The sequence below is a fragment of the Lineus longissimus genome, chromosome 15 (assembly GCF_910592395.1).
Source record: "Lineus longissimus chromosome 15, tnLinLong1.2, whole genome shotgun sequence".
NCBI classification, from domain to species: Eukaryota; Metazoa; Nemertea; class Pilidiophora; order Heteronemertea; family Lineidae; genus Lineus; species Lineus longissimus.
Genome location: NC_088322.1, coordinates 10,658,496 through 10,670,832, shown reverse-complemented (window position 1 = coordinate 10,670,832; position 12,337 = coordinate 10,658,496). Strand labels below are relative to the sequence as shown.

The 12,337-nt window shown below is 41.3% G+C and overlaps 2 protein-coding genes across 7 annotated transcripts in view; one reads left to right on the top strand and one right to left on the bottom strand.

Annotated features, from left to right (window-relative positions):
- Positions 1-5,845, bottom strand: part of LOC135500028 (dnaJ homolog subfamily C member 13-like) — a 28,198-nt gene extending 22,353 nt beyond the window's left edge. For all 3 annotated transcript variants that reach the window (XM_064791179.1, XM_064791181.1, XM_064791180.1), the window contains exons 1-11: positions 5,731-5,845; positions 4,639-4,725; positions 4,328-4,403; positions 3,832-3,981; positions 3,250-3,492; positions 2,645-2,787; positions 2,186-2,345; positions 1,915-2,006; positions 857-954; positions 335-403; positions 24-106 (exon numbers count right to left, since the gene is read on the bottom strand). In XM_064791179.1, the coding sequence (XP_064647249.1) occupies positions 24-106; positions 335-403; positions 857-954; positions 1,915-2,006; positions 2,186-2,345; positions 2,645-2,787; positions 3,250-3,492; positions 3,832-3,981; positions 4,328-4,403; positions 4,639-4,718 (1,194 nt within the window). In that variant the 5' untranslated portion in view covers positions 4,719-4,725; positions 5,731-5,845. The remainder of the gene's footprint in view (positions 1-23; positions 107-334; positions 404-856; positions 955-1,914; positions 2,007-2,185; positions 2,346-2,644; positions 2,788-3,249; positions 3,493-3,831; positions 3,982-4,327; positions 4,404-4,638; positions 4,726-5,730) is intronic.
- A 78-nt stretch (positions 5,846-5,923) lies between these two features.
- LOC135499773 (leucine-rich repeat and death domain-containing protein 1-like) lies at positions 5,924-10,600 on the top strand. 4 transcript variants are annotated; one of them, XM_064790724.1, is made up of 3 exons: positions 5,924-6,011; positions 7,113-9,024; positions 9,240-10,600. In XM_064790724.1, exons 2-3 carry the CDS (start codon positions 7,125-7,127, stop codon positions 9,536-9,538), a joined length of 2,199 nt encoding a protein of 732 aa, XP_064646794.1. In that variant the 5' UTR covers positions 5,924-6,011; positions 7,113-7,124; the 3' UTR covers positions 9,539-10,600. The 4 variants fall into 4 exon arrangements, with proteins under 4 accessions (XP_064646794.1, XP_064646795.1, XP_064646796.1 ...); XM_064790725.1 differs by having other exon boundaries at positions 5,987-6,091; XM_064790726.1 differs by lacking the exon at positions 5,924-6,011 and adding an exon at positions 6,042-6,159.
- The last annotated feature ends 1,737 nt before the right edge of the window (positions 10,601-12,337 follow it).

Here is a 12,337-nt window from a genome sequence, read left to right as displayed (position 1 = left end):
TGATATTGAGAGACAATACTTACATCCTGAGTGACAGCATGTAGCAACCCGCTGTATGATATGTTGGCATTGAATCGTTCCACTGCACCAGCGAAATTCATACCATCTAAAATGTATAATGATATATCTGTGAGGAAAGAGTGAGAAGGCTGCAGAGGAGACTAAAGGCCCAACGACTGAAAAGAGGGGAATCCCTTTAATTGACAAGTAACTGACCATGAAGAATTCTAAGACAGATTTTTAAGTGAAAGTTTAGGTTCATTCTATGTCTTAAACACAAATATTCATAGGTATGTAGAAATCTCTATCAAGTATATCAACTACATTGACGTACCCGTAGGAGCCTGAATGAATTTCATATGTTGACTCTCCACCTCTTCATCCACTGGCACAGTGAATGGTCCTGAAAGAGGGAAAGAAATTGAGTTAACCCTTTCTAACTATGAGCTCACCAACATTTAGCAATATAAACATTTGGTGCTCTGAAATTCTGGGTCCAACAAAAGCCTCCAGTCATATCAGAGTCAACATCAGTGGAGGCCAAATGTCAAATAGCCTTACAACATCCGTCACGACCCCACATCTTTATGTAGGAACACCAGGGCATTAATGTATACATAACATTTTATAAAGCACATTTCCAAAGCTTGATCAAGGCGCTGCCCAACCAAAGTGGTCCTAAAACAACCCGACAAATCCGTCAGAGTCCCTCATTCAGAACTCAAACTCAAAGGGGGTTCACACCCAACACCTCAGACCCTAACCCGAACACCACTAGTCTTCATCATATCAATCTTTGCTACTTCCTAACATGAAAAAAATTGTCAAGATCAACAACATATTGCTCTGGACTCACCTAGTCGGCAGCCTCTCCTGGTCAGCCTCATTTTGACACAGACGTCTCGATTCCCCGACGCTCTCACACCGTCTAATACTGACGCTATTAATGCATCCCTGCCAAAGAAAGACCTCGTATATATTTTTTAATCTACGGTTAGCAGAATCGCACATGGCTGAAATTATCTTTTTGATGGTGGCATTTGCCAATGTTTCTTCCATAGCATAAACACAAAGGGACATAGACTTTGAACTGTCAACTAGGTAACCAGGACACGGAAATTATATTTAGGCCACACGTTTTTAATAAGTTGGATTATGAAACTTCAGATCCAAAACCTAAGTGGGGCAGGAATTTAAAAAAATTCCATCAGACTCAAAATCTATGTGGGTGGAGGAAATAAAATAAAATCATGCCTATTTTTCAATTTTTGTCTCAGATCATACAAGGGGACCCAACAAAATAAAAATTGGTTGAAATTGGTCGTCGGAAAAATGTTTTTTCATTTCTCCCTATTTTATGGCCGGGGGAGGAAAAAGTGTGTCAAAAACCGGAAAAATCGGGAATTTTATTTTTTTCCACTTTCCGGAAAATGATCCCAGGGGGATTCGCATTCCAACAAATAAAAAAATGTGCCCTTACTGTAAAAAACAGCTGTACATAAATTTTCCTCTCGGAAAAGAGAAATTATTTGCAAAATCTATGAACTGCACAATGCATAATCAGAAAGCATCTCATGACCTCTCACAACACGCTGCAGATATCGCCACCGCATAAACTCAATACTATGCATTCACTGGTAGTACAGGGCACTCTGCAGTGTAATTGTGAAATACTACCCATCAACAAAAGTGCGCCCAAATGTCTCCTGTTCACTCGAAAAGTGCACATTATTACAGAACAGGGCTGAGTAGTTCAAAACCATGTTAGCGTTACTGGAGACGTTAAGTCTTAACGTGAACATTTTAATGGGTTTAACTGAAAGAGTTAACGTCCTCGAGGATACTTAACATAACCGTTAAGGATAACGTGACTTTCGTGCTTTTAAACAACCGGGCAGAGAAGGTAAGTTTTACCTGTCTGTCGACGTGTAGCTGCGTATCGCCCCTTTCACATACTCCACGCTGAACTTCTGAGGGTTCTCTTGATCTCGCACGAGAGCAAATACCTGTGAAAAAAACACGAGATTAGAAAATATGAAATAAAAGTAATCAATTTTACAACTCGGTGTGGGTACAAACAGACTAACCCCTGTTAAAAACAACTGCCAGACTAAAAGGAGTTGAACCCCATCCCTCCCAGTGCTAAGCTCAGATCTTGAGTCTACACCACCTGAGGAATACTCACATCACATAATGGTTTACACGTCACCACATTATAGGTGGATGGGTCTCTCTCAACCAGACATGTCTCAGTCAGACATAGCGTCCGGCGCACCGGGTCCACATTTCTTGACTCTACTTTTTGAACGATGAATTCTGCGTAAGAAGTGAGAGCTTCATCCGTGCTGTAAGAAACAATGCAATTTTAGGGGGAGAATAGCAAGAAGGAATTCCTACGAAGACTGACACATTTCTTATCTGAAAGATACCTTTTAAATGCAGCAGCTCTTCTAAAAAACACAGATAATTTCAACACAATTGCAAAAATAACACAGATATTTCACATCTTTTTAGCCTTCAGGGCCTTTTGGCATTTAGGAAGTTAAATTACTAGTGCATTGCGTAACTGTAATGCCCTTCGAAAACCCCATTAGACAAGATTGAAGAAGGGTAGGCTGTATGCATGTTCTTTTTATAAACATACCTGTATTTTCCAAACTTGTGTTCAAGAAACTGGTCATGTTTAATTGGCTCCTTCCGCTGTTTGATTGCGATACCCACGTAAGCACCAGCGCTTTCTTGTAATGCCTTGATCAGTTCCTCTCTCTGATCCAGGGCAAACAAGTGCTGGAATACAATAATCAAGTGTCGTTTTTTGACCAAAAATATAAATAGAAAATTCACAAAGAAAAGGAATTTCTAAAATAACTCTAATGATACCGCGTAGGCCTGAAAATTATAACTTTTGCAGAATTCTATTAAAAACTTCCTTGGATTAACATCACATTCACATCATGTAACATTTCATCAAGTAAAGACTGCACTCGAAGTCGATCAGCGTGTAATATCAGATGCGCATCACACGTGGGTGCATGGCATGAGCACAGTCAAGATGTATACAAAGATTTCCTTTTTTGAATGTCGTCTATTGGGCATATAACATCAGCTGGAAGACTCTCCTAGTCGAAGTGCTATGAGCAAGGCCTTGTCCATGGAAAAGTGTCTATATGAACTTGAACTAATTTGCCAGTAGGCCAAGCTTTGAATTACCAAAATCCAAACCAACCGTGCTGTAGACAAGATACTCACCAGTCGACTGAATCCACCGTGTATCACAGCTACGCCCCCAGGATAATCCGAAACCTGCGTCAATCCTTCCATATCCTTGTAATCGTACGAACAGAGACAGCACCCTGTGGCCGGATGAAGCTGGTCCAGTGAGCCCTGGTTGACCTCCAAGATGACCGGTACACGGGTCTCTGACCAATGACACTTGTAAGCATTAAACCGCTTGGTTGTCCCATTCTTCTCAGTGAACAATTTTCTAAAGCGCTGGAAAGATTGGAGAGAAATCTAAAACAACTGTCAACTAACTGAAAACATCAAATTACAATTCACTGAAGCGTTTTTATTTAAATATGCAACTGCTATGTTTGAGAGGTAATGGTATTGAAAGCAAAGTACTATGACCTAGCAGCCATGAATGTACATGAGGACTGAGGGCAATCCGGAACCTAAATTCGTGGCTGAAACAAACTTTGACTGATTTAGGTTGTTCATAAGTCTACTACTTACAACCACGATTCCAAGCATTTTTTTTCAATTTACCTCTTTATTTTTTTAGAAATGGTACCAGTATCTACATCTGTCATAAAAATGCTATCTACTTACCAGAGCCTCGGTGAGCACATCAGCTCTGTGGTCCGTGGAAAACTTCATGGTGTCCACTTTCTTGTTGCCACGCTTCATGGTGATGAGGAACTCATTGTTGGTTGGCGACTTAACACTCGGCACAATACTGATTACCTCATTGTACGGCCACTGGAAGAATACAGGCGACTGGTTATGAAAAGTACAGGCAGTCATGAAATACCTAGAGCAGCCAAGAAGTTAACCCAGCGAGTTTTAAGTACAACCTTTCTGTACAACATCCACGAGGACACCTCAAAAACTGACAGATTCTGTCTCATTTGCAGTATTCGGTGGAGTTCTACCAATATCTAATGAGTACTTCCAAGTCATTTACCATTACAAAATCCAGCAGTCAAGGTGTATTTGATCTCCATCAGTGTTTGTCAAAATGAGTATTTGTACTCCTAAAATTATCTATATTAGCAGCGCATTTAAAACTTTCAGTAAACCTGTTAGCAGCTGAATATGTACCCACCTGATTGGTGACTTCTAATGAGTTTGGATTGTATGTTGTAATACCAAGAGTGCCGACAGAGAAGACCCTCTTATACCTGAAGAACAAGCATGTGGAAAAATTTAAACATTTTGTTTGAAATAAATTTCTCATTTTTAGCCATGATTTCAGTTTCTCTTGGCATAGGTAGACTTTATTCCTTTGCGTTGGTCTTAAGAAATAAATGAAAAATCTTGATTGATTGATTGATAAGATTGATTGATTGATAAGATTGATTGATTGATTGATTGATTGATTGATTGATCTTCCAGTCATGCTGTTTTTTCACTTACTTGCCACGCCACGAGTGCTTGGTGACAAAGTAACAGGACAAGTCCTTATTTTCCTTCATGAGAGGGCTTGTGTTCGCCATGATTAGTCTGGAAGGAAACAAAGAATCAAGTACCAGTACATAATATGAACTGGAGAAGTGGTACCAAATTAGATACGCTAGCTAGTGACCATGAACTGGAGAAGTTGGAGTCATTTATCAATGCGGAAATAAGATCAAGAGAATTTTTATGTGCACAATCTGAGCTACCTTGTGTCAGTCTAGGGAGATTTTCAACAGGCGATGAAGAGGAGTAGTAAATTCTGCCAATATGACGGCACCTGTATGAACCCTCTCCAAAGATATATAGCTGGGAAATATTTAACTCGTGTTTTGCTTCAAATTGCATCAGACACAGAGCGATGATATTGGTTATATGTTGGGTCAGCATAAACATGGTTAGGTCGGGGGTAAAAACAAGTTAACTTTGTCTCAAGATAAACACAATGATGCAGGTGCTGCAGTCTTAACAATAGGCCTACCTCTCATTTATGGTAGCCTATAGGCCTAGGCCTATATGCGCGGTAGGCCTACCTGATCTGTCATCATCATCATCATGGACAAATGATTGATGATGGATCTGGATTGATTCGTCTACAATATTTGCCAAAAACTTGAAAAGGGAAAGCAAACAAGCGATATGGGATTGTAAACTTTAACCATGATGTGTGACGTCGTCGTTATGAAAACTAACCACTCCGTCCTTAGGCTTTTAGTCTTCCCTTTCAGGTTCGGTTATATGTTGGAGTGAAAGTTTAGTTTGACAAGTCAGGCCCCACTTTGTCATTTGAAACTGCTGTCAATGCAGTCAGTGGAGCGACTGTTGTTTCCTTCGAGTCAATCACAAGACTCACATGACTAACGTTCAATCAGCCTAGGACAAAAAGAATCGATCACCTGATAACAACAGATTACAAAAGCTTATTTACCAACAAGGAAATACACCAAAGATAGAATCGAGGAATCGGAAAGTGACGAAAATTTTCAGAAAGAATGAGCGATTGTAGGAGAGTCCGAAGGACCAGCGATAAAAGGTTGGTGTCATTGGACGCACCTAGTATTTGTCTTTTTCTTGTCCAAATGACACAGCTATAATTTCAACGATTTATGAGAAAATCGTTTTTTTCTGAGGCTCGGTTGAAATTTCCGAGTGCCACAAGACTGTCGCCATCTTGGCTTGATCTGGAGCATGCGCGAGATTTCCTCCCACTTCATTCTCGGGATATTCCGGAATGTCAGTTCGGTTATTTCCGTGTCCCTTTAAATTCATAGTAACCAAAACATGTGCCCTTGGTAACTAGGGGCCTTTAAATCCTCTTATTCTGGTTAATTCAGGTATTGTTCCTTTAACTGTTTTGTTTGTTTTTGTAAACATGTGTGAAGATCACATAAGCACTGATTAATCTCTGTCTTCGGTAAGCTTTCCCGAGTCGACTTTTTCAGTTTTTGGGTTTAGCATACATGATGTGGACTATATAGTAGAGTAAGTAGACTATTGAAAGCTAGCTCTATCGAGCTGTTACATACATTCATTGTAGGGCCTACTTGCATGTAGCTGTGTTGTAGCTATCCAATGCATGCAGTAAGTCCGACCAATATCAATCACTTCATATATGAGTGATGTAGTATGCACTACAGACTAATAAACAACATTACTTCATTAATTGCATCATGTGCTCTCCCAATGGAGTCCCAGTGGGAGCAATGTGTTCGCGCCCAGTGGAGATTCATTGGGAGCCATGTATTCACTCCCAGTGGGAGCGATGTATTCATTCCCAGTTCAGACCCATTGGGGGCCATATATTCACCCCCAGTGCAGGAGTCCCACTCCCAGTTGCAGTATTAGAGATCTCACTATGACTACATGGAGGAGAGAATAGATATCATCAGCACAGTTATAATGGATCCCCTTTGGAGAGAATAGAACTCACACTGGGAAGATCCTAGTGGGAAAGAATGAAATTTCATCAGGGAGAGGATTTTGATCAAACGGGAGGAGAATAATTGAAGAATTATCAGTCTCGCACAGAGATTACTGATATCCCTGGAGAGATAGAGCTGCCAGAGTGATTCCCTTGGTCGAGAATAGTGATCCCATTGGGAAAGAATAGATAACCCGTGGGAGAAGGGATCCCGCTTGGAAGTAACACTGGTAGAGAATAAAGATAAGGTTAACATATGCTGAGATATTAGATACCCTTGGAGAGAACAGCTGATGTAGATATTGGAAAGCATAGAATCCAACCGGGAGAGGATAGACATTCCACTGGGATAGATTACATAGATTTGTTCTGCAATCTTATCCATAATCTTTCAATTGCAGAGCTCTTAATCAAAATTTCCAGGTGCTATATCCTGCAGGTACTTCGACTGCATCTTAAGTTTTACCCACTTCGTCTCTTTTTTGTTTTTATTCTATTTTCCTTGTCTTTTTAGGCGCCTTTCAAGATGGTGGAGACTCAACTGGACATCTTCACGCGGCTGCATCAGCTTCCGTCCGGGCAGTACGCCTTGAATCTCAGCGAGTGCAACCTGAGTGAAATCCCTGCAGAGGTGCTGCGACTAGAGCAAGTCCACATTCTCAACCTCAAAGGCAATAACTTCAAAAGTATTCCAGAGGATATAGGACTCCTAGAACACCTGGAAGTACTGGACTTAGCAAATAATGACTTGACAGAGGTTAGCGAGCATCTCTTTGATCTAAAACAGCTCCATGCACTCGACCTCTCGGGAAACAAGATTTCAGAACTGCCGGAAAATTTCCGCAAACTTGAGGAACTCCGGCGACTTTTTCTTAGCAATAATCGTTTCACGGAGATTCAGGATGAGGTCTTACGATTGGAGGAACTGGAGGTTCTACTCATGCATAATAATCAAGTAGAACAAATCCCAAAGGAGATATGCCGGTTAAAACGTCTTCAGATTCTTGGGCTTGACGAAAATAAGCTCTCTTTTCTCGCGCCCGAGGTATGTCACCTCAAAGGTTTAACGCGTTTGTTCTTGAGGGGAAACTACATGACCAATATGCCACGTGAATTAGAGAACTTATTCGAACTTCGCCAGCTCCAGTTGGATGACAATGAGTTTGAATTCATCCCGATCCAACTCTTCTGGTTGGAGAATCTCGAGGACTTGGGTTTATCAGATAATAACATTAGTACGATTCCCGAAGAAATTTCCAAACTCACGAACCTACAAACTCTTGGTTTTAACAATAACAAACTTGAGTATCTCCCGGATGAAATATGTGAATTGAAACAGTTGCAGGTTCTTGGGCTCGAGGGCAATAGATTGTCAGAAATCCCACCGCACATTGCCGAGTTCTTCAGTCTGAAGGAGGTGTATTTGGGTGACAACAATATCAGCACGATACCGGAGGAGTTCTGTTTCTGCTCCGACCTACATATGATTTACCTCGGCCGGAACAAGCTCACATCACTTCCTGTCGAAGTCGTTAATCTCAGAAAGATTACGACACTGATGCTCCAAGACAACTTTTTGAGCTCCTTGCCGAATGCAATCTGCTCCCTTAACGAACTTGAGATCCTCATGCTGAAGAACAACCATCTCTTCGAACTCCCGGGCGAACTCGGCAGCCTGCCGAAACTCCGAGAACTCAACGTCAGCAATAACCGCTTCGAGTATTTCCCACAGAGCATTACGAACCTACACAGCTTGGAGGTCCTGAATATCGAAGGGAACCAAATCTCGACTCTACCTAAGGAATTCTCGCAACTAGATAGCCTCCGTGTTCTGCATCTCAATAAAAACCGCCTGGAACATTTCCCATTTGAGTTATGCTCACTTACAGATCTCCAATTCCTCGATTTGGCTGAAAATGTCCTGGAGGACGTACAAGACGAGGTAAATCGTATGACGGGTCTTACAGAATTAGACCTGTCCAACAACCAGTTCCAAGAGTTCCCAGTCCAGGTTTGTTTCATCCCAAACCTTACCACATTCTACTTTGACCAGTCCAGTGGTGCCAAGGTCAAACTTCTACCAGAGGAGATTGGACTGTCCCCACTACATCACCTCTATATTGAAAATAACGAGATAAGGGGGTTTCCAGTGACACTTTGCGATATCAAGAATCTAGTGACATTGTCGGCCCACCACAACCAAATCAAGGCACTCCCGGAATCCATCTGCACGATGGTGCAGCTCGAGACACTGCAACTACAAGAAAACAACATGGAGGATTTGCCCCGCAGGTTTGAGGATCTCAAGAACTTGAAGGATCTTCGTCTCCAGGGCAACCCGTTAAAGACACCTCCCATGGATGTGTGTGTCAGCGGTGTGTTGCAGCCGATTGGATGCTTTATACGGAAGGCTTTGGAGCATGAAGGTGGGTGTTAATTAAAATAAAAATCATGACATTATTTTACAAATTTAAGTCTAAACATTTTTAAATTTAATTTAATTTAAAAAAGCACATAGAATTATATCATTGATGGCTGAAAACAGCCAGAAAACATAATTTTGTTTTGGACAATATTTGATAAAACATTCCTCCTAACTTTTAATCGAAGAAACTGTTGAACCCTTGTTCATTACTTTCAGACCTCCTCTTGAAGAAGATGTTCAATGTTATGGCAACCATGTTGGACAAGCACGAACTCCGCCACCTCATGAAAAAGTTCAAGTTCCCCGACGACAATATGCAGGAACTGGAAGCGAAATATCACGGCAATTCAAGCCTGAAGGACAGGATTTACAATGCCATGTTATTTTGGCGGGAATTCAGAGACAAGGACGCAACTGTTGATGAGTTGATTAGAATCACTCATATAGTCGGGTTCGAGAGTGTGTCTGAGAAGTTGTATGCGATGAAGATTTACTCACAGGCTGTGCGCCTGTGATTTCATTTTCAACCCGGCCGCCGTGACGTGGCACTGTTGTGATGCGGCGCATACTCGAATGAAAATCAGCACCGCCTATAAGGACACCGATATTCTGTTGGTCAGTTCTGCTACTGCATCTGTTATATTCTTTTAATAGTTGAATATTTTGTTAGATTTTATTTTATACAACTGTTGTATGTATTCGCTTCAAAAGATATCTATATTTTTGTATTTGTCTTACAAACTGTGTAGATGCTGTCTATCGGGCTGAAGGCCAAAATAACATACAATAGGCCTACCATCCTGAGATACAGGTTTTTGATACTCCTACCTCGTTTGAAATATCAAGAGGCGGAGTGTATTGAAAACAAGTGGTGCCAGGATGTAGGCCTATGTGAAACCGATGCACCAAAACTGGCTAAATAGTGCCAACGTATACACAATATTATTTATAGTTTTGATAGGTCTTACAATCAGGGTATTCTAGGCTTTTAGTAGTAATGCTGGTTGTCATTTAGAAACTGGCTCTTTCTGTTCTGTAGACTGTACCATAGTCCATAAGACACCTTCTCCTGCAGCTGTTTATACTTAGTGAGCTATTAAGGGGTACCTTGTTGGTTATTGACAGAATGTGTGATTTTTTGTTCTTCATGATTTTAGAGGCCTGCACCATCTGAGTTCATTGCGTTGTAATTTTTTGTGGCCTTTGGATTTTTTTGATTTGGTGTTTCACACCCCTGTGACCACATGGTGTGAGAGAAATCTGCGTGTGGAGGAAAGAAATATTTATCAGAGAATTGTCTGATACAAGTCCAACCAGAGAGAAATTGTCTTTTTTTTCATTTACCAAAAATCTATTGGAATATAAATCATGTCTGAGGCAAATGTGGGAAAGAGACTTTGCCCTAGAAAGTGATCGGTTAGACCGATAAGAGTGGATTTTGATGTTTTTCAAAGAAATGTTTTAATCCTCGAGTTAATCCTGGCTTCTTAAGTGTGACCTTTGTCCAATAATCTGTGATACTGTGATTTATGCACTCTAGATTGAAATACACATGGTGCTGTAATTGTGCTGCTTAAGATTGCTGTTGTCTTCCTCTTTTCCGGACAAGTAAATGAGAACATGGAGAGAATTCCTGGTTATCCTTGGTTGGTTATCAATCCCAATTCTCCAAGCATCGTCATTGGTAACCATCGTTGACAAGGGAGTCTAACTCGCTTTTCTAACGAGGCGAATTTAAAAAGGAGTGTCTGAGAGGCAGGACCGAAGACAGGGAGAATGATCAACTGATACTGCAAAAGTCTCATCACTACTGGTGCCTTGGAGACATCATAACTGACACTCAGGAACTATCCCAACTGATATTGCAAAATTGTTAATGACACATCACAACTTGTAAGCCTGCGAGATGTCACAACTGACACTCAGGAACTGTCCTAACTGATACTGCAAACGTCTCATCACAACTGCTGCCTTGGAGACATCATGAAACATCACCACTGATGAGTCTGCTAGACATCACAACCGACACTCAGGAACTGTCCCAACTGTCTCATCACAACTGGTGCCTTGGCGACATCCCAACTGACACTCAGGAACTATCCCAACTGATATTGCAAAATTGTTAATGACACATCACAACTGATAAGCCTCTGAGATGTCACAACTGACACTCAGGAACTATCCCAACTGATACTACAAAATTGTTAATGACACATCACAACTGATAAGCCTGCGAGATGTCACAACCAACACTCGGGAACTGTCCCAACTGATATTGCAAACATTTTAATGACACACCACAACTGATAAGCCTGCGAGGCGTCACAACTCAGTGACACTCAGGAACTATCCCAACTGATATTGCAAAATTTTTAATGACAGATCACAACTGATAAGTCTGCGAGACTTCCTAACTGACACTCAGGAACTATCCCAACTGATACTACAAAATTGTTAATGACACACCACAACTGATAAGCCTGCGAGGCGTCACAACTCAGTGACATTCAGGAACTATCCCAACTGATATTGCAAAATTTTTAATGACAGATCACAACTGATAAGTCTGCGAGACTTCCTAACTGACACCCGGGAACTATCCCAACTGATACTACAAAACTCTCATCACAACTGGTGCCTTGCAGACATCACAACAGACATTTGGGAACTATCCCATCTCGTGATATTGCAAAATTGTCAATAATGCATCACAGCTGATAAGCCTGCGAGATGTCACAACCAATACTCGGGAACTGTCCCAACTGATATTGCAAACATTTCGATGACACATCACAACTGATAAGCCTGCGAGATGTCACAACCAACACTCGGGAACTGTCCCAACTGTTATTGCAAAATTGTTAATGACACAGCACAACTGATAAGCCTGCGAGATGTCACAACTGACATTTAGGAACTATCCCAACTGATATTGCAAACATTTTAATGACACATCACAACTGATAAGCCTGCGAGATGTCACAACCGACACTCGGGAACTAACCCAACTGATACTTCAAAAGTCTTGGGCATCACAACTGGTGCCTTGGAGACATCACAACTGACATTTAGGAACTATCCTTACTCAGTTGTGATGTCACCAAGGCACCAGTTGTGATGAGACAGTTGGGACAGTTCCTGAGTGTCGGCTGTGACATCTCGCAGGCTTATCATTTGTGATGCGTTATTGACAATTTTGCAATATCACGAGTTGGGATAGTTCCTAAATGTACGTTGTGATGTTTCCAAGGCACCAGTTGTGAAGAGGCATTTGCAGTATCAGTTGGGATAGTTCCTGAGTGTCGGTTGTAACA